Consider the following 26,216-nt stretch of genomic DNA (forward strand, 5'->3'; position numbering starts at 1 on the left):
AGGCTGCATTTACCTGATCACAAATACAGTAAAAACTATAATATAGTGAAATATTATTACAATTTCATTTTTTTTTAATTTTCATATTATAAAAGGTAATTAATTCCTATGATGGAAGTAATGATAATTGATTGTGATAAAGCTGAATTTTCAGCAGAAATCATTTTATTATTAATTTAATGTCATGGTTGATCAATTTAATATGTTCTCATTGAATAAAAGTAAACATTTCATTTTCAGGGTGCTATATTTCCTGTATTCATATTATACAAATGTTCTCCATGCATGGAATAAACATACAACCTACTGTACATTTGTGAGCAATAAAGAGCAGAGCACACTGTGTGAGAAAAAAATAAATAAATAAAAATGTCCATTGTAACAAAATAACTAGAAGTAATATTACTTGATTGGACTGGTAAAAAAAAACTTAGGTGTATATATATATATATATATATATATATATATATATATATATATATGTGTGTGTGTGTGTGTGTGTGTGTGTGTGTGTGAGAGACTAGACACCAATTTCTGAAATAAACATGCCATTTAAAATAATAATATTGCATACACAATGTAGTTAGATTTTTTTTTTTTTTGTGGCATGTTTTCAGTTTTACCTAATGTATTTGTATGCATTTTGCAGCATGTAGCATACTAATGTTCTATTCCAAACACAACTAAGCAAAACAGATTGCATGTAATAGTATATCACACAATGCAATGCACTCCACTTGACATTTCATAGTTTGAGCAAAGTGTTATAATATTTTACTCTAAACTGAATCTGAAAAATGATAAATGAAAGCCACTTGCTGAATTAAACAAACTGTTGAATACTCCATATCCTTCACCTAGACTACTATGTATATGTAAAATAAATATTATTCAGTGTGCACAATGTGTGTGCGCATTAAAGTGGATTGTTAGAAGTTAAAGAGATAGTTCACCAAAAATAAAAGTAAAATTTTGTCATTATTTACTCAACCTCATGCTCTTCCAAACCTGTAGTAATTTCTTTCTTTATGTAATATATATTTTGGAAATATGTTCAAAAATGGTTTGGTTACCCAAGTTTTTCACAAATATCTTCTTTTATTTCCAATAGAGAAAAGAAACTCATACAGGTTTGGAACAACTTAAGGGTTAGTAAATTATGATTTCATAAAATTTTTGGGTCAACTATCCCTTTGAGATATTTCTACACAATATTTGAAAATAACTATTTCCAAAATAACAACTAGATGCCTTGCTGAATTAAACATGTGCTGTTTATTTATGTATATTGCTTCAAATTGAGCACTATTTTTAAAACAACAGTATTATATCAAAAGTCTATGCACAATATAGTGCATCCCACAATGCAGTGTGCTTGACTTATTTGACTATATCAAAAATAATAACTATTTAACTAAATCCCACTTGCTGAATTAGACATGCACTCTTTGTGCGTACTGCAAAATTGTTTCACATAGGGTACTGTTCCTAAAAGTATGAAGTACACACAATGTGCAATAGTGTATCCCATAATGCAGTGGACTTGACCCTCTATTTCCATCAACACATTTAAATTACATTTTAAAATGTATGCATTTAGCAGACATTTTTATCCAAAGCGACTTACAGTGCATTCAGCCTAACATTTTTTACCTAACATGTTCCCTGGGAATCAAACCCACAACCTTGCGCTGCTAATGCAGTGCTCTACCACTTGAGCCACAGGACCATAAGTTAGTTGTCAAAAGTTAAAACATGGCTATTCAAATTCTAAAAACAGCAACAAAATAACTATTCGCAAAATTATAATGAGATGCCATCTGCTGAACATGCAGTTTTTATTTGTGCAGACTATTTCATATAGGCTACTATTTCTAAATCAATAATATGCCCAATGTGCAATAATGTATCCCACAATGCAATGCTCTTGACTTGACTGTCCATTTGAGTGGGCTGTCAAAAAGGTAAAACATTTCTTCTCGAAACCAGAAAACAACTGGAAAATGATAACTGGATGCTACTTGCTGAATTAAACATGCACTCACTGTTAACTGAATTCTTTTTGGCATATTGCATAATGTTGCATATGCTACAAAACAACAGTATGCGGTGTAAAGTACATACTGAGACGTACGGAGTACGTTAGCAATCCATTTCAGGCTTACCCTGAGCCTCTGATAGACAGTATCTGATACACAGTCTTGCACCTCTTGTCTCATTTCCTCTGTTCGCTCTAACTTCCACTCCCACTCCCCCTTCCCATCGCTCCCCCTCTCCCTCATCCAATAATCACATCACTCCACGGAGACCCTGGGCAGCATCAGTGAGTCATGGCATGTGTGTTCTCTCTCAGGCCCAGATGGACCACAGGGCACAGAGTGAGCTCCCATTGGTTATCACTCCATCCCCATCCATTACTGGAGATCATACACTCGTCCCTCCTGCCACCTGTTCTGACAAGGCCATGCTAGAACGATTCTGTCCCATTGAAACCCCACAGGAAAGAGGCAGAACCAGGGGTGTATTAATTAGTGTTCCACTAGGCACTCACTCTTGTGTGAAAAGTGCCATCAGGAAAGATGTTGTTGGTTTTGAATGTGCAACATCTGTGCCTTAGCAACTTGTGTTCGGTATGAAAAAAAAAAAAAAGGCAATTATGTTTGAATAAAAAATATAGAAAAACATCACACAGTAGTGGGCTGATGCTTTGCAAATACTGACTGCTAAGAGAGAGAATGTAGGAAACAGGAAGTAAAAAAAATTTGCACATTATAAATTGTTATTTTCTTTATGGGAAGTAACGTTAATTTGGCATTATTTCTTCCCTTCACAGATGATGCTTTTTTTTTTCTGCAACGTAATTGAGCACAACTGGATTTCATTTAAGCACTTAAATTTACTTCCATTCATCAGCATTATTTTGACATTTGAAAACTCCAGGAAATCAAAATTGGGAGTTTTGTCTCAAAGAATCTGATCCAAAGTGACAGTAAGCAATTATTATATTACACAATATTTATATTTTAAATAAATGCCGTTCTTTTGTACTTTTTTTGTGCTGCTAAAACAAAATTCTTTAACAGCAGAACTGTTTTTACACAGTTATAATAAGAAGAAGAAATGTCCCTGATCACTAAATCAACATATTAGAATGATTTCTGATGATTTATGAAAATTCTGCTTAAAAAAAAATGTAATTGAAAAACTATTTCACAATATTACTGTTTTAACCAAATAAATTGTAGCCTTGGTAACGCTTGTGCACTGTAGATATAACCCTATTTCACCCAACAAGGAGAAGTTTTTATCTCTATATTTATAAGTAAATAAATTATAGATAAAGATGCATAATCCACATTGCTTGTTTGAAAAAGTACATTGTTGCATAAAATGAACAACTAATTACTAATAAAACCATGCAGATGGATGCAAGAATGCACCCTGTGTGAACAGGCCCTAAGACACTCCAACAGAAGCCTGCAAACAAACCCAAAGGCTCTGGAGACAGCTGCAGAGCAAGCGGCTCATTTTGCACCTTTCATTAGTGACCGGTCTGCTGACCCTTACCTCTGGCTGTCTTTCAGAAACTCGCTGCCTCTCCTCCAAGAGTACGAAGCTCTGGGGGATGCGTGCGGCCGGCATTCGATGATAGCTTCCCCGCCTCTCTGGATCATTGTGGTCTTCTTCACTGGTTTTTTTGAGAAGTCTGGAGGAGAGGCTGAAAGACAAGGGATTTGTGGTGTTTGGCTCAGATTTGACATATGTAACCACTAGAAATACTGAATACCAGTGTTCACACATTTGACCGATTCATTTTCATCACATTTTAGTGACGCACTGAAATTAAAACCTGATTTTATGACAGATTTATTTGAACATACAATAAAGATACAACTAAAAGGATTAGTAAAATTATGTAATATGGTAATATAGTGTATATATTTAGCAAACGTATTTATTGTAGTTGTCTGGTGTGGTCATGGCTTTTACAAGCTGTATTATTTACATCTTTCTGCGGCTGAAACACTGAATGAGTGATGGGATATATTATATTTCAAAAGTCATACGTTTTCTTTTAGCAGACCTTCTGATGTTCATACATGTTTATTTCAATCTTTAACTAACAGCTGATTATTGAATGAGATGACTAATATGGTTTTAAAAATCAACCTCATTTTATTGAGATTTCTGTGATGGTTCTCCATTTGCATACTAATGTATATCAAAACGATTAAATGTATTTTAGTGCAGAACATGTATATGTTCATATGGTACCAAATTCCATGAGTTTCCAGTCTTTTCCAGCAAATCGCAAATTTAAAAATCCATGTTGTTCTTTGATGACATGGAAAGATGCTTACCCACAACTTTGAGCTCAGCACTTGCATATATAACTCCATTATCATTCTCTGCCAAACACTGATACATCCCAGAATCCATCAGGTTTATGTTGGAGATGGTTAGCCCGCCACCATCAACACGAATTCTGTCCTGAGCATAAACAAAACTGTCAGGACAGATCGCATACACCACTAATAACCTAGACATATAATATTCCAACACATATACATTTCAACATATAGATTCAGCCAGCATCTTTCAAGTCTTAGTATTTCATGCTGATGGGGTGTTAGTATTATCACCTGAGAGACCAAAGGCTGTCCATTCTTGAGCCATCGGTAAACAGGCTGAGGTTTTCCATTAGCCTTGCACTCCCAGTGAAGATCAGACTCAATAGCCATGTTTGCGTCATACAGAGTCTGCGACCACTGCAGGTGTTCCACATCTGTGAACAGCAATGAACTACTATAATACAAATGCAGAGGTCTGCATCCTGCCTTAACACAACGGCTGTCTCTCTGAACTTTCTCCCTTGCAATACACAGCAACAATGATGAAAGCATTGGGTTTTATAAACCACCCCCCTCTCAAAAAACGAGGTTACTCTGTGCACATTTATTCTAGATGATTCTTCCTGTTTTGCAGAGGAGCACAGTAGCGGTGCATATATTGTGGGCTCTTTGTGTAGACTAAACAACGCCTGCTATAGCCATTCTAATTAGTCTTGCCTTGACAATTGACAATAAAATCTATTCTTTCATTATTTATTATTTACCACAGGTTGCTGTGTGATCTGTTATCTGACTCATTAAAAATTTAAATTTCTTTCATTGATTCTCCTGCGGTAATCGTGATGGCCGACAAAACGCTGCATGGATAGGAGAGATAAGGAAAGGTCTTTTAACTTTGTGAAAAAATACTCTAAAGCTGACTAAATATCTGCAAAAAGGGCTAACTAGCATCCGATACGTATTGTATACTTAAGTCAGTATGTGTCCTTACTTTGAAATACAAGACGTCCTTTTGCAATACTACGTCCTTTGGAGTTTTCAGCCACGCATTCATAAAGTCCAGAATCCTCTGGACGGAAATATGGGATCTCTAGGACACCATTTGAGTGATTTATCTTCATTTTTCCAGGGAAGGGGCTTCCGTCCGCTCTCTTCCAGGATATAGAAGGCACTGGACTGAGGAAAGTCAAGAAAACAGACCATAGCTTCAGAATGTGCAAAGATCTATGGAGGCTTAACATGATTCATCAAAGCAGATCATGTTACTAGTTAGTCGACATGTTACTCAATCCGTTTTTGCACAGTTACAATTCATGTTTGACATAGTCACTTGGATGTACAGCATGTTTACTGTTTCTTAAAATAGCCATTAATTACATTTCAGCCATTAATTACATGAAACACTACCATTCAAATGTTTGGGTTTAGTAAGATTTCTTTTTTTATTATTATTTATTTTGTTAATGAACACTTTTGATACATTGATAATAGAAGAAATGTTGTTTGAGCATCAAATCACAAACAATTTCTCCAGGATTATGTGACTCTGCAGACTGGAGTAATGGCTGCTGAAACTCACAGGAATAAATTTTCAAATCTGTTAAAACTGAATTTATTTTTTAATTTTTAATTGTAATAATATTTCACAATATTACCATTTTAAAGCACTTTAATCAAAAACAAACACAGCTTTAGGGAGCATAAGAGACGTTTTTTAATTACTCCAAAGCTCTATTAAATTTATATTAAACAAAATGACAAATAAAACATACAAATAAATGGCCTGCCAGCATATCTATTCTGTGTTTGATAGCCCTCCAGTATCCCAGCATCCCTTAACACATTGCCTGTGGACAATCCAAGGCCAGAACCCTGTCTCACCCCGGGATCACAGTCTGCAGCTGTTTTTAAAAATAATGCCTCCCCCTCTCCATCTGTTTCCTACTACTTCACTAAGATTAAAAGATCCTGTATATTTCTGAGACATTTCTCTTAAATAAACAGCTAAGATGTACTATGTGCCAAGTGTGGCAGTCCCCAGTTAGCAAAGCAACCCTCTGGAGGCAAGGAGCCCATCTGTTAGTAAAGAGGAGACCTACTTTCCTAAAGCGAAACACTCCAGTCGAACTGATGATCCTTTGGCAACGTGGAGCATTTTTTCAAACTGGACTTCAATCTTTGGCTCATACTCCCCCATCACAGCTGGAAAATGAGGATGGACGAGCATGAGTCTTTTAGGGTAAAACCAATGCACTTCAGTTAAAATATGATTATACTTTTTACAGTACATACATCACTCTAGTACAAACAAGACACAACACATGGCGTTTGTCAAGAAACCCTGCTGAACAGACGATGGCTGGTCACCAGCATATATAATGCTTTGGATACTCATGTTCCCACTAGGTTTATAACTAGGTTTTAACAATCATTTTTTGAGCTGACTTTTTTTTGGTAATAGTTTTGTCTTTTGACAATATTTTTTTCATGCCTTGTCATATTTTAGTCCATTTAACTCACAACTACATTTTTTATGTAATTTTGAGAAATAGATAAATAAAAAACAGATAACTGAATAAAATGAAAACAGATAAAAAGGTAAATAAGTTGGACAACATTTCTGAAAATTTCAGAACATGTTACTAAATATTCTATATATGTTTAAATATAATTTTAATACACATAAAATACTTGTTAAAGTTAATCAAAAAATATAATAAAAACCAGACCAAACTTATATTATGAAAAAACATTATTATAATTATAAAAGACATTATTTTAAACATATCACATATTTAAAACAGATACTCTGAGAACGTAAAGGTAAATTGCGCATTTTTAAATACAAATAAATGCAAAAATATTAAATAAGAGTTATGTTGAAAATTAAAAAAAAAAAGCGTTGCTTTGCCAACAAGACTTTCTTAGTCAACCAACTTTAGATAAAGATCCCGACAGTTTTGGTTATGCTGGGCGACATGCAGCATCTGGAAAATCATGTAAATTAATGCTGGCCTAAATTATTATAATTTTTTATTTGTATTTTTTTTTTTCAGCAGGGAACGTAGATCAAACACAAGAAAAAGTAAGAAATGAGAACTAGTACAGTAGTAAGAGTTCAGCAGTGGTCTTGTGCCCAAAATATTCATAGATTAAAATATTCAATATTCACATGAACTCAAAATATTCAGAACCTCTCCGCCCTACTTCATATAGCTTGTCTGGGTGAATATTAAAGAGACACTAATGACTGGTGATGTTGAGCCTCCTGGGGTGTACGTGTACGTGTGTGAGGATGGAAGTCTTCTTTCTTAATGCAGAATTATTTGACCTTCCCTCACTCTCTCTCTCTCACACACACACATGCACAGTTGGCTGAGCATGGCTCAGAGACTATGAATACACAAATGCTGCCTCTCTGAGTGGCAGCAAAGCAAACACAGTCATGCTCAAATCTACCGATTCATCACTGTTAGCAGTTCCTCCAGGCTACTCACCATCCCGACGTAACACCACTGGAGTTGGGGAACTGTAGACGGTCGTATTGGTCATCACATTCCTTACCACACACGTGTAGTTGCCCACGTCTGATGTCTCAACTTTTGCAATATACAAGTTTCCAGTCCTCTGGGACACAAATCGTCGGTTGTCCCCAACAACGATGCTGGGGCGGCCATTAAATATCCAGGAGTATCTGATTTCTGAGGAGAAAAATTGTCAAATGACAGTACTAAAATTTTTTTGCCAACTATAGACATATAGTCATTCATATATGTGATCCTAGAGCACAAATCCTCTCTTAAGTCGCTGAGGTGTATTTGTAGCAATAGCCGAAAAAAATTGTGTATGGGTCAAAATTATTGATTTTTCTTTTGTCAAAAATCATTAGCATATTAAGTAAAGATCATGTTCTATGAAGATATTTAGTCAATTTCGTACCGTAATTATATCAAAACTTTTTTTATTAATAATATGCTTTTCTAAGACCTTCATTTGAACAACTTTAAAGGTGATATTCTCAATATTTAGATTTTTGCACCCTCAGATTCCAGATTTTCAAATAGTTGTATCTCAGCCAAATATTGCCTGATCCTAATAAACCATACATGCCCTACTTAGTGTATAGCTTCATGCACTATGAAATAGACACATTTAAAACTGTTTTAAATTTTATTTTTTTTTTTAATTCCACCATTTGTAGATGAAATTTATATGAGTATGTTCTCAGCTTGTTAGAGCTCAGCTGTTGGAAGGGAGTTTATATATAACAAGGTTAAAGCAATACAGTTTCGACTGTGTGTGTGTGAAAAGCATTCTGATATAATAAATGCTAAGAGGCAGTTTTAAGACAAAATAAATAATGAAATCATTCATTTTTACAATTTATTTTCAGACAGGCAAAATAAATGTATTTGTATTTATGCTGGCAAAAGGCATATTTCTCAAAAGCAACCCTTATACTGTCAAAATAATTAAAATCTTCATAAAAACAAATACTGAAATCAAAATATTGAAACATATACATCTATTATATATTGCTGTTTGCCTTCATTTTGAAGAGTTCAGGCTAAATTACTTTTTTTTGAGAATTTTTCTTTTTTCTTTCTCTAAAATTATAGAAGTTATGTGACTATCTTTTAATAATACAAGATTTTAAAGGCTTAATTAACACAACCCTGAGCTAATTTGAAGTATCTACATTTACTGTTGTAATTATTCATCTAAAAAAAAAAATAAAGAGGAAAAGTAAAAGTTTGTGCTTATTTTAATTAGAATTATATTTACAGAAAAATACAGCATTATGGTTCAGCAAATTCGTTTTATAATCAACCCGAAGCAAATGAATGAGTTTTTGATTTAATTATTTTGCCGTTCAGACTTCTTTTTTTGTGTGTGACGTAAGCTCCTTTTGTTATAGCCTTCATCATTTTTCTTCTATCTCCATTCATTCATGTCACCTCTCACTCTTTCTTAATGAGACAGGAATACAGGAAGAGCGCGCAGCAAGGCCTGTGGTATGAAATGAAGTATGAAAGTATCAAATTAAGCAGCATTTATTAGAGGGCAGACAGGGGGTTAGAGTGGCTGAAATGTGGATTGATAAGGGCTATTTAAGGTTCAAACAGCATATCTAAGAGTGTACAGCACTGAGGAAAAAGAACCATTTGGCTTCAAGACAGAAAATGGTGAATTAAAACCATCATAAATGGAGTGCTGACAAGGTGAGGGACCTCTCATCATTACTGGGCACTGTGCTCAAGGCTTTTTGGTCTCTTAGGAAACAAATTCACAGCCACTATAATCTGCAATCATGTGACAGAGCAGACCAATGAACGGCTATTTATGAATAAAAAGAGGTGACAGGGTTTTTTTGTTTTTTTCTGTGCAGGTTTCTCTTTGTGAGGTTTGGTTAGCAGTGACTGAAACACAGCTTTACACACAACTGTCAGTCTGCATGGAGAAGATCTTGAGACTCCAGCAGCTTCAAACACCTGTCTGTTGCTCAGCAGTGGCTTTTTACAGCTGGCATTACAATACAGTTGGTTTGTTTGACAGAGACTTTCCTATATAAAATAAATCTTCATCTGACCAAGATCTTCTGTGCTCTAAGTCATTCACAAATCTTTTGACGGTTCAATAATCCCTATTTGCTTTTTGCAAAATATTGTTTGTTTGATGCCTTTTGCAAGACATATCGTTTCATACTTTTCATCTTCAGAAATATCTTTCTTCCTCAGCATATTTAATGAGAACTGAAACTTGCTTAATAATGTGGAACAACCTCTTTAAGTAGGGTTTCCATTTACCTAAGAAGACCTGGCAAACTATTGACTAAACCAGTCTGAGACTGATATCAGTTACCTGAAATGATATGAAAAACAACACAAAAAGTCTGATTCCTTATTGTACCAAAATCCAATTGATATGTCACTTGCATAATAATTTGGAACACAGTATATATATATATATATATATATATATATATATATATATGGTTTAGTAAATATATAAATATGTAGTAAATATATATGTAGTAAATATATATATATATATATATATATATATATATATATATATTTACTACATATTTATATATTTACTAAAGCACAAGCAAAAAGTTTAATTTCAAATTGCATACTTCGCAATTTAGATTAGCAGGAATGCTAACGGTTGGTTCCCCCAGGTAATATATAGACCTAAAAAAAAAAAAAAAAAAAAAAACCTCAAGGAATAAGCTGCTGTATTTAGCCATTGTATAAATTCCCAAGAAGCATTATCCATATGAAAGAGACTTGGATTACAGAATGTACAGAATGTGGCAAACAGTCAAGAGTGGTGCGGTAGAACGACGAGGGAAGGAAAATAGAAGATGGAGGGTGGCGGCGGGGAGCGGGGAAGGTGTCACTTAAGACCATTGCTTTGACTGGAAATGTGGTTGAATGACTGTACGGCAGTGCGGTGGCGTGAAATTGCACCTCTGGTGCATTTGTGCATTGCTCTTTGAGTTGCTGCTAATCAGCTGTACACCGACACAGAAGAGGTGCACAGCTGGAAAGGAGGATAAAGAGACACATTGCTTTAAACCTTGCCTTTATTACCTTTCAACAGAAGGCCAAGGCTTAAGAAAATAACCTTTCCAAATAACAACAAGGGCACAAGTGCCATTAGAAAGAAGGAGGGGAAGCTAAATGCCAAGAGGTTGGTGCATGAATGCAAGGACGCCAGCTCCAGAGTGAGCCATTGCACTCTGGTCATTTGAAGGCTTGATTTGCTCACAATATGAGATGATTAAGATACAATTTGAACCAACATGTACCATACATACTAAGTGATCAGAGTGGAGCGAGGTTTGCTACATGCAGTGTATATCTGACCTTGGATTTGCTTAGCATTATTCTACAGGCCAAACACAAAGCTTGAATTGATAAAAGATGTGCCGTAGAAAGAGGTCAATGGGTTTTGCGAACAAGTGTCGCTCATTGCACCCCACCATGCACGTAATAAATAAGATTCAGATTCATACAGCATACAGTAAAATGTACCTCCGAAGTGGGGCGGTGGACCACACAAGAGCACAACAGCCTGTCCTTCTCTCACTAATACTGGACTTCTGGCCTTGCTGCTGAAATTCTGCAAGTCTGCAAAAACAAAATAATAGGATCGCCATTACTTTTGATTAAAGGCACTGTCATCGCTCTGATGTGCAACAGACGACTCACAGAGCAGGGACCTTTAGAAATGCCGCTCTATAGCACAGGAAGGGACAGGCAAAAATTACATCACATGAATGGCATTATTTCTGTAGACATGTGGTGGTCATGTCATATTACATATTGTCAGATCTATATTTTATAAATGTGCAAAGAACAAAATTCTTGGACAAGGCTTCAATTTCCTGTCTACTTTACATGAAATATAAGTTGCTTTGGATAAAAGTGTTTAAAAAATGCATGAAAAAGAAGAAGATATAAAAACACTTAATGAAAAACTTCATCGTTATAGGTTAAGAAATAAAATGACCCTTTTTTCAAGACTTCAGAACTGATGGCTATGTGAGAAGGTAAATCACTGGGAAAACACTTTTTCCCACTCTATAAATGCCAATTTTGCCAGTGAAGCACCACCAATTAGTCCTACAACAATTTCCTGCATCACTCAAGATCTGAAAAGACACATCTACTTGTGAAATTTTAGATGCACACACAACATGAACAAGGCAGACTTGCTGTGTTGTTATGATTATCTGTTGATTTAAGTCCTTTTTTCCATTTACCATGACAGGCTGCATCTTAGTTAGGCACCATTGGACATCTCCTGATAGAATTTTTCAGATAGGAAAATGTAGCTGTCAGTTTAAAAGCCTGCTACACCCAGGGAAAGAAAGTATATCTTACCCACTAATGGACCAAATGACAACATGAAATATGAGAGATAACACCATTTTTACATATTATGCATTTAAAGCTTCCAAAGGATACATACACAGTACATTACAGACAGTGTAGTAAAACTATTAGTAATCAAGAGTGGCGGAGACTGTGAAATGCTATTTTCAAACGTTCACATATACAAAAAAATTGGTTTAATGTGCACTTACATGCAAATTCAACTTTAGCCTCTCGGCTCAGGATGGTTCCAAATGCATTAGTGGTGATACACTGGTAAACACCACTATGCTTAGTTGCCAGAGGGTTATTGATCAAAAGGTTTCCCTCAACAAGGCTGTAGTTGAAGTCCATGTCAATATCTATCCCATTGAATTTCCACCTAAATATGAAAACAGGTTGAATGGGCACAGGATAATGATGATGAGAAGATATACAGGCATTAAAAATATATAAATACTTTCTGTGGAATATATTTGTGTCAATGTTATCATTCAAAAAGCTGAAACTGAAAAATGTGCCAATTTTAAATTTTAAATTTCATTCCATTTTTTTATTTATTGTAAAATTATGTTTAAGGGGGGGGGGGGGGGGGGGTGAAATGCTATTTCATGCATACTGAGTTTTTTACACTGTTAAAGAGTTGGATTCCCATGCTAAATATGGACAAAGTTTCAAAAATTAAGTTGTACTTTTGAAGGAGTATTTTTGTTCCAAAAAAACCTCTTCCGGTTTGTCACAAGTTTCGGAAAGTTTTTTTCGAGTATGGCTCTGTGTGACGTTAGATGGAGCGGAATTTCCTTATATGGGTCCCGTATAGCAGAGCACTGAGAGAGGCTGAGCACAGCCTGATCAGAGCGAGAGCGTCGCGAAAAGTCACAAAAGAAGAGTGTTTTTGGTTGCCAGGGCAAGACAACCCTGCACAGATTACCAAAAGAGAAACAGCATTAAGGGACCAGTGGATGGAGTTTATTTTTACAGAGCATCAACGGAGTTGTGCAAGTGTTTTTGTTTGTTCCCTGCATTTCGGATTGCACATCGTTTATTTCTTAAGGATAATGCAGTCCCAACGGAAAAGGGTCACGATCGTGTGAAACGCATGCGATGAGTAAAACTGCTTCAAATATCTCTGTGTTGTTAACTTAGCTATCAGCGCATAAGCACATCAAGTAAACAACATGCGATGTTGTCATCAAACTGCACTTTCCACATGTACAGCTTAAAAAAAAAAAAAAAAAAAGATGACATAAAGTGGAACTTAGTCATTTTCCAAAACCGCTAAGCAAATATATACAGTTTCAGTACATACCACATAGCATACTGCCTTTGCTGATGCTGCTCTTGTTAAATTTCAGCCTCTGGATCTGTGTCACAGCTTCCACATGCTCTCAACTCAAAAGCTTACTGGCGCTCGTGATTCTTTAGCTCCGCCCACACGTCACGCCTCTAGGCGCTCGTGTTTTTCCGGGGAAAATCGGTACAGACTATCTTTCTCTTATAAATAAAATAAAAATAAAGACTTTTTGGAGTTATGAAGGATGCAGTACTACTCTATAGGTACTCAAGATTAACAGGATATTGAGTGAAAACGAGCATTTCACCCCCCCTTTAATTACAGGCATAAATGAGAAAGAAACACACACACACACACACACAAATAAACAAAAAAAAAAATTCCATATGGAACTTTTGCATTGAGAAGATATTTAGGAAAGCTGTCATACTTGTAATGTGGTGTTGGACTTCCCTTGGCTTTGCAATTAATGAATATCTTGTTGTCTTCTGCGCTTAAAGGGAAAACACTGTCACTGGGCTCTTGGGTGAACACTGGGCCATGTCGAATAATTATCTCTAGAAGAAAAAAACAAGAAGACTTTTGAGAAGCTCATAATCCACAACCTGGAACATGAATCTAGATCATAAAACAGGTGTGAACACATCAGGTCCACATTATGTCTAATGTGCACTATTCATTTATTTTCAGCAACTTCCCACACTGAGCTCATTAGATCTGCAACGTAAACACGTGCCAGAGGAACAGCTTTCATTTCCCCTCTTGTAGCAGAAACCATATCAACATGACGTCCTTCTTTTGGCAGGCCCGTAACACGCATGGCAGTGTGGCTAGGTCTGTTGTTTCGCTTGACTGCTGCCAAGACACCAATCCACCTCCCTAATTACCCCATGTTGTAGTAATTACTCCAGTGAAATGTATCATTTCTTAAATGAGTAAACAAGCTCTCAGAAACATGTATGCCTCTCCACAGAGAATTTTTTTTTTCCCTCAATAAAACTCACCTGTAATTTTTGTTCCCTGTTCTCTCAGAGTGAATGAAATTCATTTTTACAGGTACCTAACCTTGACGAGGACAAAAAAAAAAAAAATTACCCTCCCGCATCATCAAGCTAATGGAAGTGTCCGGGCGTGTTTGCCTGGGGTGAACCCCTGTCTCCTCACGCTGTGGGAGATGCTACTTTTTTTTCACTTTCCCTTTTGTGTGTCCTTTGAACGATGGGAATTAATGAAGCATTTAGAGCGAGGAGTAGCACACTTACAGTAGTCCACATTTAGCCGTCATTTACGAATGGGACACGTCCCCATCACTTTTTGTCATGGATGATTTTACTTCCACCCCTTTATGGAATTTACAACAGGGATGGCTATAATACAAAGAAGCATCTATAGTTCTTTAGCAGCAATGTTCATTCCAAGCACTCTGGGGGAATGAAAAAAAAGGAAAATGTACTGGTAATTTTCTGACAGGACATTATCAGTAATTTTACAGATATTTCCATTAACCCTAAAACACAATGCTATAAAGTGCAAAATTCTAAATTTAGCAAAAACAACTGTAAAAAGGCCTGTTATCAGTGTGCATCCCCCTTTCAGAATCTGCTTAATGTTATTTATTTCACCAAAATAACAGGCGTCATTCAAAATGTATGTTATAGTTTATTTAGTACTGACCTGAATAAGATATTTCACATTAAATATGTTTACATATTGTCCACAGGAGCAAATAATAGTTGACCCTGTTCAAAAGTTTACATTCTGGTGACGGTCCCACAAATTCTTTGGTTTTCCAACATTTTTGTTCATTTGAACCCTTCCTAAAAATAACTGTATGAATTTGAGATCCATTTGTATTTTTTTCAATGAGGACTTTCTTACTTAGGAACTATACTTTTTTATATTTATTTTTGCAATATGATTGTTTTCAACTGTGATAATAATAAAGAAATGTTACCAAATCAGAATATTAGAATGATTTCTAAAAGATCATGTGACATTAATGATAAAATTCAGCTTTGCGATAACATGAATAAAACAGAATTGTTTTAAATTGTATAAATATTTCACAATATTGCTTTCTAACTGTCTTTGATCAAAAACATCTAATAAATCTTACCAACCTCAAACCTTTGAGCAGTAATGCACATTATACATTTTAGTTTATTTACATAATAATAATACTAATAACACTAATAAATGTCATAAGTTCAGTTGAAGTGCAATCCACTGTAAAATTGTTGAGTAAATGAATCTGCACATTTTATTTCTAATCGTAATGTTATCGTAATATTATTAAAGTTCTCAATAATTTACTTACTCTTACCATGACTCAAATTTCCAGCAGGGATTCTTTAAATTGAGGGCAGCCAACCTAGTTTAATAACTTCCTATGCTTATTATTATAACCACATCCTTATAGATCTATTCATTGTTTAAATATTAACTACATTCATTTTCAGTATCTGAATGTTAAATAATCATGTCACTTTTAGTAGATCACTATTATTCTTTCCCTCAGTGTAACCTTTTTTTCTTAAATGAGAATTATTTCTGAATATGTGCAGGCTACATGAGATTTATTTATTTCCTGATGCTGCTTCCAATTATCTTCAAGAGATCTAATCAACTTCTACACCGACAGGAAATCTACTGCCGTTAATTACCGCACAGCTTGTCAGTGTTTCATCAGTACTGTGACTGAAAATAAAAGACAAAAATCTTAAAGTCTGCCTTTAAAGCTACGATATGGCAGGCTGTTAGATGTGGGTTTGGTCTCCTCAGGTCCTCCTCGATGAATCGCTGCTGCCCTTCAGTCTGAGCTGTCTGGCCTCTGCACTTCCTCCTCTCCAGCTTAGCTTTCTGAATATCAAGCTGTGCAATCAAAAGAACACCTGTGGCTTGAATGCAAATGCCCATTTGAGTTGGCATAGTTACTGTAGCACAACAATGACAATAACTGGAGCACCGGCATTGAGTGGGGGACATTGGTTCGTTTAAACAGGGCACCTGCCTCTCCAGACGGCCTCTTCCTTACAGCACTGCAGTATGTGCTGAGAGTTGCATGAATCATTGGAGAAATAATATGCACTTTTTAAAGGGAACTTTAAAAGACTTTTGAAACACTTCACTGCTTACAGGGTCTGATTATGCATATGGAAAGTTTTAGTTAATTCTATAAGTAGCTGTATGTAATATCAATAACTCTTTCAATATTCTGTAAAAAAAAAAAAAAAAAAAAAAGGTCTTCAACTCAAAGTGGAGGGTCACGGGTTTGTTCTAATTATAATAATAAACAAGTTTTTAAAATAAAAAAAGATGTATAATATCAATTAAATTGTATATATTAATTATTCACTCTTATAATAGTATTAATAATGAATATACAAAAACAGCTCAAAAGAAAACAGACAGCAAAAAATCCCATCCTTACAAGTATTTTTGTCTAATTTTCCAGATATAATTTATGAAAAAATACTTGAAACTTTAGATATAATATATACAAATCCTTGAAACAAGATAAATTACCTAAGAGGGAACATTACATAAAATGTTAAGATTATTTATAATAATAATAATAATTATTATTATTATTATTATTTTTTAAATTACTCTAATAAGAGTATACTGTATTTTTTTTTTTTTTTTTTTTTTTTACTGAACTGGCAGATTGTTTTTTATTCAATTGTTTTAAGCATAATTATGTTATAAAAAGACAGAGAGAGAGAGAGAGAGAGAGAGAGAAAGAAAAAAGTAAAGAAAAATGTAGTAAGACTAAATATATTTAAATTCACAGTGCAATCTATGAAAGTGAAAATTCTTATGCAATGTTGCTTCTCAAATACATTTATATACAGTAAAATAAAAAATAAAAAAATACTAACTTAAATAATGCTGGGTTGCCACTCAATGCCCAATATAACATCAAAAGTTCTCTAGAACATTCTTTATAGCTACATGAACATGACTACATTTTCCAATGCTAGTCTGTTGGGAACAAGCAAAGTTTGCCAAAATAAGTAGGGTGAAGTTCTTGTTGAAGAGAATAATCAGAAACTGTGTCAAAACAAATGTCCTGCTGGGGCAACCACGAGAGCTTGTTCCCAGCATGCCTCTGTCTCAAGAGGCATGAGCGAATTATTAGACAGAGGCATAAAAAGCCATTCTCTCTGCTGAAGTGGGGACTATGCAGAACAGGTGAGCTATCAAAGGCAAGTCGGGGGATATCGTACCTGCTAGGCAGCTCTTGAGTGACAGCAGGATTAAGAGTTCCCATGGCAACAACATCTTCATCTTCCAAGGTCACAGAATGTCTTTTATTTCCATTCAACTGCAAGAGGAGCAAGTCGTGTTCTTCCAATGTAAAGTCAGCTTTGTTAGCTAAGAACTGAGCAAGGGACAGGGTGAGAGGGAAAAGAGAGAAAGACAAAAAAAAAAAAAGATTAGAAAACAAAACAACACAAGCAAGAGGAGCTGTAACTTCAGATAAACCAGTGAAATATGAATAATTCATTCATCCAAATAAGGACAGACAGGATCCTTGGCCTATGGGCTTGCTCACAGCTGATCAACTGCAGTCTGGATACCAAGCCTACCCTCAATATATCTCGCAGGAGTAGAGGGAATCGGAGAGAGAGAGAGAGATAGACAGACCTGGGAAGAGCGGGGGCCTAAGAGAGATATGAAAAAATCCTCAGTGGCTTACGGCAGCAAAACCTCGACACATATTCAGCTGCCAAAGGCAATGTTTGGATTGTACTAAAAGTATTGGTTCTATACACTTACACTGGGAGAAATGTGTGATACATTTACAAACCTGCTAACATATTTCATTTTCAGCACGGCGTATCTCAGGAACAGGATTATGATTCGATAGGGGAGGTGATACACTTTGAAAGGGCAGAGAATATGATAGAGGAGTAAGCCATACGGCGTCAGCCCTCCCCCTTTTCGAGACAGCAGTGTGCAATTCATCCACCTCACAGGAATTCAATACTCTTTAAAGCACATCAGAGTTGTCGAATACACACTTTAATTTATGAGGGTCAACATCGCCGCGTTGGCTTTTATAAATATGGGCCCTGGTGGGACGTGCGGTTTAAGTGTCAAACTGTAACAAATGTCTAGCAAATGAGCGTAATATTCTTGACATTTCTGAGTGCAGAACAGCTTGTGGTTTATGAGCGACATAGGAACACTAGGGACATCACATTTCGAATAAGCCTTGAAAGTCACCGTGATACATAATGTGTAACATTCAGAAAATTCTTCATTTTCTGTGAACAATAATGAATCTGGTTTAGTCAGAATTTCTTTGAAGCATCAAAACTGTTTTAAAGCAACTCTTGACTTATAAAACATTTTTGTTTTGTAAAGAATCGGCATTGTTTTAAAGCATCACATTTGTTTGGAAATATCAGTATTTCTTTGAAGAAGTCTTTTTGAAATAATATTGTTTTGAAACATCTAACCGTGTCTACACCGGACGTGACAGTTTTCACGCCACACTGTGCCGCAACAGCTAAAGTCTGTCTAAACTGGACGCAATAAAATCATTTGAACTTTGTGTTAGTACATCAAAAATAGAATGCGGCAACAGTTTACTTGTGCCGTGCTGCATCCACAGCATTGCTGATTATAATGGATTCTATAGAATTTTGTCATGCCACGCTGCACTGCTTGTGACTGGTGTAGACACGGTGTCAATACTTTTTACAAGTGTCAGTATCATTTAGAAGTTTCAGTAGTTTTGAAGCATCAAATCTGTTTGCAACATCAGTTGTTTTTGAACCATCATATGTTTTATCACTGTTGTTTTGAAACCATAGTATTAATATGAAACAATTAACATTTAAGACCTCATATCTATTTTGAAACACTAATGCATTTAATTATCAACACTGTATTGAAGCATCATTATATATACAGAATGATTTTGAATGATCAGAATTGCTATAAATGTCAACAATGTTTTGAATCAACTTTTTTTTTAAATCATCAGTTTTCAATTTTCAATGATCACTGTTGTTTTGAGCCATCAGTATTGCTTTAAAGTGTCAATATTTCTTTGAACCATTTATCTGTATTGCTTTGAAGCATCAACACTGTATTTAAACATCAATATTGTTTATTTTAATCATCAGTACAGCTTAAAAGCATCAATATTCTTGAAACATCACTATTTATGGAAGAATTAGATCTGTTTTGAATAATCACTGTTGTGTTGAGCTATTTAAATTGATCTGAAGCATCAAATCTGTTTTGAAATGAAATTGCTTTGAAGCGTGAGACTATTTAGAAGTGTCAGGTCCATTTTGAAGTACTGTAATGAATATTCTTTCAAAGCAACATTGTATTTCTAAATAATCAACATATGAAACACCAGTATTGTTCTTTAACTCATTCAACTAACTTTGATCCACCATTGCTATCAGAGAGCAACTCAGTCACTGAGCAGAAAATGAAAAGACTTGACCATAGAAGGAAAAAAAAAGAGATGGGGGGGAGAGATTAAATTAGACAAAATTGATTATGTTCCTGTATTATCTACTCTAAGGGACCACAAGCTCTGACCTTCAAGTCCTTCATCATTTCAGTCATCTCTATCGATTTGGTTTCCATTTTTTTAACCTCCTGCCTCCTTTGTTTGTCATTCTGCTCCTGCAGCCTGCTATGAGTCTCAATCAAGTCTGGGAGGAGAGGTCAATAGCCGGATATTTGTTTGATGTCTTTCCTTATGAGATGCATAAGGGTGATCTATAACAAGTGAGCAGGCGAAACGGAGGATGAAACTATAGCTGCGAGATGGGGGAAGAACTTAATTTGACCTGCACATTTGATTCCCGCATGCGACCTGTTTTCGTACCTCTTCAGATCAATTCATTCAATCCTACTTCCCTACACTGCCGTCCTTTGAGGTGTGTTTAATACGCTTGTATTAGATAACTGATATACATGCTGTTCTACTGTATCATAATTTAAAAAGAGGGTCAAAGTTTATGTACAAACGACACCTATTTTAAGACACGCAATAATGGCTTAATATCCACCAGCGTTAATACACTACCTTATGCAAAAAAAGGTCCCTGGGGGAACACAACATTAATGACTCTAAAAATGTTGTCCTTGGATGTACCGAGAACCATGTGCCATTTGTAAAACAATCGAGTTGGTGGACTTCTGGGACAGCTAGTAAGACCATTATAATCTATTTCCACAGGATGTCTAACAAGCCCTGTAAGGCTCAAGTCATTAATGTGGCATGTTGAGCAAAAATGATCAATGCTAATTTATGTTTCAGTCTCGTCAGCAGTCCCCACTCACTTCAGAGAGAGGTCAGCTCGCTTTTTGTCATCCATCCGGGCCTCTCGCATGTTTCAAAGTCAGGAAAAAGCTTGCTGTTTCTGTCTACGGCACAATAATATGCATCAAACCATACTGGGGCAAACGTGAAAGTTATCTCTGTGTCAAATGGCATGCCAAGTTTTAATGATGCATGATGTCTCTGGCATCTTCGGGGAAGGTGGGAGGGAGTTTCTTGGTCACTGTCCATCCGGATTCAGAGAAGATCCTTACATGATTAATTTATAGAGCGGGGGAAAAAAATACAATGGCAATAATTCTTGTGCTCAGCGGATGACGGTCACAGGTGGTAGAAATATCAAGTGGGCCGAAGCCTGGTTAATGGTGCCTGCGAGGGAAAAGATCTGTCAGGGATAATCTCTTATAATACTCTGCCATAGATAATGTGCTTCTCCCTTTCCACTGGCAGCAGATGAAGAGATTGCATAGCAGACATTATGAAATGGGATGAGAATTATCATGACTATGCTGCCTGTGTCCAGAGCGATAAATTCAGAGCTAGTTCAAATCTCATTGGAAAAATGGAGAAATGGTGGGCGAGAGTGCTGAAAAAAAGATGGGACACCACTGTGTAATGTGATCTGGAAGGAAAACTTCATGACTTTGTAGCTAGAAATAAAGGCTTCTCCGATGACAATGGCATAACAATTGTTCTTCTAACTTTTAGAATAATTGAGCCAAGGTTGGTCTGACAATGATCAAAGAGTCCTTTTTGTACAGGAAGCAGTGGCTTTATATATTATTGTATTATAAGCAGTAGTTAAAGTAAATAGGTGATATTATAAAATAAGTGGCAACATAAACATATTATATATTGTTCAGGGCAGGTTAAAGGAATATGTAATAGCACTCCTAATGCAAGTTTGTAATTGTACCATTTGTTTAAAGCAACCAGTCTGATGTGACAAACTCATCCAAGTCGTTATATTCCTTTTTGATTCCCATTTATTTGTACTTCTAAGCAGGAACAATCTTGTAACTTTATATAATAATACAATATGGAATTATGGTCAAAAACTATATTGCTATGTCTCTTGCTACGCCACTAACTCGGATATGACGTCTTAATCACATCATTAGTCATCAAGGACATAATAAAAACATTTATCATAACAATATGAGCATTCTTAAAAGTTTATAAAAAATATAAATCCAGTAAATAATAATTTGAACAATACTTCAGTATTCTCATACTTGCATAATGTCTATTATGGCTCTAACAGAATAGTCCACCCAAATGTGAAAATGTTGTCATTATTTACTGTCCTTCCAAACCTTCTTATGATGAACACAGAAGATATTTTGAAGAATTCTGAAAAACCAAACAGTTGATGGTTCCCATTGACTTCCATATGGGGGAAAAATACTATGGAAGCCAATGAAGACCATCAACTGTTTTTTACCAGCATTCTTCAAAATATCGTCTTCTGTGTTCAACATAAAGTTTTTTTTTTTCATAGTAATCACTGAATAAGTATGCCAGGTTAAATAAATAATTATTAGTATCTAAAAATATATTTATCATGCAACCAGAGAGATGTCATGACAAATGTTTAGTGACCATTCTAACACAACTGAATGAATTCAATGCACACATTTTCATTATGCAGAACACTTTGAGCGAGTCTCTCTTTTTTTTTTTTACTTCACCAAACAAATGTGTGTGAGCCATGCAAAACAACAAAAGATAAAGACGCAAACATGTAGGCCAAGTAGAAAATGTATCTGTATCTAAGTTGATTATTAGCCTACTCTTGAGAGAGAACTGGCTTGTTTTTTGAGAGACTGAATACTCATAGCACGGCTGTTTGATTAGTAAGCGGGATGTGCTTATTCCATTTATATCAATATCGTAGCCTAATGTTTAAATTATTGCCTTTTAAATATATACAAATAATAGAACGTGCATGATGTATTATTACAGGTGATATTTCTCTTGCCAAGCTCTGATTTCTGAGAGATGCACAGAGAGGCAACATCAATGCAGTGTTTGATTTGCACTCTTTTCATTCATAAAGTTTACATTCATTCACTTCACACTCTATTGCGTGACTTTAGAGGTCTGTGTATAATATTGCACTGATCCCCTGGTTCACCTGTTATATAGCAAACACCAGACTGTGCCAGCCTCAGCCGAATATTCTGGCATAATTACTCCTTGTCCGTTATTCGTTTTTGAAGCCATTAACTATGCCATTCCAAATAAGGTACTGTATACAGTTTCGGGCAGACCCCTAATTATTTCATTACATATTAAAATTTTACATGCAACATAGATAAAGTCATAGAAAGTAACAGCTACACACAATATTGTAATCCTAAAATTTGTGACGTACTTGCGAAACTTTTATGGTTAAAAAATATATATAATAAAAAAAATATGGTTAATGCATGCTAGAGTAGTCGATTGTTTCTCACAGCGCCGACTTGAAGTAGTTGATCACACGACTACTTGACTAGTCTATGCAAGCCCTAGAAATAAGTGACTTTCTTTTGTTATTCATTCAGACAAACACATTGATTGAGGAATGAAACACCAACACTGAAACACACAATGCTTTATGGGTAGATCATATCCTTCTGATCTCGATCACTGAATATTTTTCAGCAAAAAATAACTAATCTTATTTCAAGTCATTTTGTTAATTTGCCTGAAGGTAATTTAAAACATTTAAGTAACCACAAACTCAAAACTTGAATCTGGCAGTATACATATTGAGTATTGAGTAACTGCATTGTGTTTAAAATGTTACTCAATATTCTAACTTCCTGTTTATTAAACTGTTGTAAAATAGCTATATCACACTCACAATTGTGCTGTTTTTATTGATATTTGGAAGCAATGTATGAAGGATAATTACTCTGTAAAAATGAGGCAAAAAAACACTGAAACACTGAAATTCCAAAGATTGCAATACTGTCATAAGTAAAAAGCCTACCCACATTTTCAGACATGTCAAACGCTGCCTAAACCAGAGTAATAGTGCTTCTTAATAAGCCATGACGCATGCTTCCTTAACTCACACTGGCCTGATAAAAATCCAGCCTCCACCTTCATTTATAGCATTAGATAAATCACAGGGTCTCTGACAGCAGATTGAGTCCTCAAAGAGCCTTTGTGAGCTTCACACCATCCTGCAGAAGCCAGAGGCAGAAACGCCGGCTGGTTTTAGACGATGTGAACAGAATCTCAACATGGGCTTCAGTGAGACAGCTTCCATCAAACCAACCAACCAGCTATCAGCCTCAACCACACACAATCTGCAAGCTCATTGCCCCACAACCCACTCGATTCTGTGTGCCATGCTAAATAATACAAATTTAGATCCTCTGAAATTATACACATAAAAAAAAAAAGAAAAGGTTTTGATGTACTGTTTTTGCAAGTGCTTCAAGATACTGCAGCTCAATGCACATTTGCACAACTCGATTCAAAGGCTGTTATGGATCGTTATATTTGGGTATTTAGAGGTCAATGACATTGTTCAATAAGAAAGCCAAAAATATATTCAATGAGTTAGTGGCAACATTTATGGAGCTCATAGATGGAAAATGTACACTATCCATTTTAAAATATGAGATATGAGATATTTGAGATAACCAGAAAATTTCTAAGAACATATTTTAGTGTTAATATAGGTAAAATGGACCATATGATTTTGTATTGAATATTTTATAGATATTTTAATGTAGCAGCATTTTAGTATTATAAATGCATTTACGTTATGCTTTAAATATGTATGTATGTGTGTTTGTGTATTAAATAAAAATGTATAAAATGATACACACACACACACACACACAACTGACTGCAAATACATAATGAAAGGTTAAAATAGCACCATTGGCATACTGTTGTTGCTGAAGCCAGACAAAAAAAATGACTTCAAAGTGTTGCTGCATGTCTGCTAGCCACTAGGACTCGACTCCGACAGCAGATTACTTGATACAAATTCCTGGAGGGGTGGATTCAGGAGCACTGTTTACACATATACACATGGCCTGGATTCCTAGGCTAACACCAACAAGGCCATTTACTCACAGTAATTTGGTTTCCTAGCAGACTCCAGCAGGGCTATCAAAAAAAGACGAATCATTTCAGCAGGTGGATGGAGAGAAGGCTGCAGTGGCCTAATAAAAAAGCACTCTGCATATAGCCCCGCCACCCCCCCCCCCCCACCCCATAATAGGGGCCTGCTGGCAAGCTTGTAAGAAAACATGCAGTCTGCAGTTTCGCCAGCCTCTCAGAGAACACCATTAAACAAGAAGCTGTTGACTTGTTATGAATAATAAAACAGAAGCATCAACACTGTGGATGTTACGGAGGAGTGCTTATAGGAGCAAAGAAGTTGTGCCAGTTCTCAGGAGGGTGACGAAATAGCCCATAAAAAAAATTAAATCAGTTCATTGTTTTTCCCACATACTGTAAGTTCGTGACCTCAATTTTCTAATTCATGAAGGCAAAGTGCTCTGAATCAGCTCACCGCAGAAAAGTTAACAAGGTTTATTGATTAGCGAAACAACAATTATTGATTTTAAAGGTCAAAAATATATGTATTAAAGGGTTCATACATGCCCACACCATGTCAAGAAACATTCCCATCAAACGTGGATCCTTGCTGACCTTATAAATGCCGCAGAAATTCGAAGACCAAGTCTGAGTTTAGCATCTATAACAACTAGCAAAACAGAAAGTGTGGGCATATAGTTAAATTATTGTTTTTATTTTTCACAATTCAATAGCTTTATCTCTAAATATAAAACAAGATACTGTATGATGAATGTAACATGAATCCATCTGATTTTTGAATGAACAAGCCTTATTAAAAATAAATAAATGAAGAAAAGCTTATACAAGCACACTTATGATCACATACTGTATCAGTTAAACTCTATATAAAGTAAATGGACCCCAATGCTACGCTGTCCTGAAATTATAAACAGCTTAAAACATGCATTTATGTTTATATTTACAATATTTGTTCCAGAATTTTTTTTAATATTGGTTTTGAAAATATGTGACCCTGTCTGTGAAATCCAAGCTCTATTATTAAGTCTCAAAAGATAATTATGAGACAACAAGAATGAAAGAATAAAATTTTTACAGAACTTTCTTTATCTTATGAAGGGTGATTTTATATAGAAAACAGTAAATCACACACACACAAAAAAAAAGGTTTTCACAGCCACATATATAATGAATATTGGTGTCTTCTATCACATTTGTTTAGGCTTTAAATAACATTTAGCCACTTGAAGCTATACAATAAGGGACGTTCACACAGATAGAGCAATCAAATAACATGAAGCTTTTTATCAGCTATT

General features: G+C 35.4%; 1 protein-coding gene across 1 annotated transcript in view; it reads right to left on the bottom strand.

The window, feature by feature from the left end:
• The window catches only part of LOC127958989 (contactin-4), an 82,924-nt gene that overhangs the window by 21,972 nt on the left and 34,736 nt on the right, over positions 1 to 26,216 (bottom strand). The window contains exons 2-11 of the mRNA XM_052557984.1: positions 17,762 to 17,916; positions 13,963 to 14,089; positions 12,451 to 12,620; positions 11,396 to 11,491; positions 7,850 to 8,053; positions 6,452 to 6,554; positions 5,344 to 5,528; positions 4,644 to 4,786; positions 4,362 to 4,491; positions 3,568 to 3,718 (exon numbers count right to left, since the gene is read on the bottom strand). Coding sequence (XP_052413944.1) covers positions 3,568 to 3,718; positions 4,362 to 4,491; positions 4,644 to 4,786; positions 5,344 to 5,528; positions 6,452 to 6,554; positions 7,850 to 8,053; positions 11,396 to 11,491; positions 12,451 to 12,620; positions 13,963 to 14,089; positions 17,762 to 17,822 — 1,370 coding nt within the window. The 5' untranslated portion in view covers positions 17,823 to 17,916. The remainder of the gene's footprint in view (positions 1 to 3,567; positions 3,719 to 4,361; positions 4,492 to 4,643; positions 4,787 to 5,343; positions 5,529 to 6,451; positions 6,555 to 7,849; positions 8,054 to 11,395; positions 11,492 to 12,450; positions 12,621 to 13,962; positions 14,090 to 17,761; positions 17,917 to 26,216) is intronic.

Source organism: Carassius gibelio, chromosome B6, assembly GCF_023724105.1.
Source record: "Carassius gibelio isolate Cgi1373 ecotype wild population from Czech Republic chromosome B6, carGib1.2-hapl.c, whole genome shotgun sequence".
NCBI lineage: Eukaryota > Metazoa > Chordata > Actinopteri > Cypriniformes > Cyprinidae > Carassius > Carassius gibelio.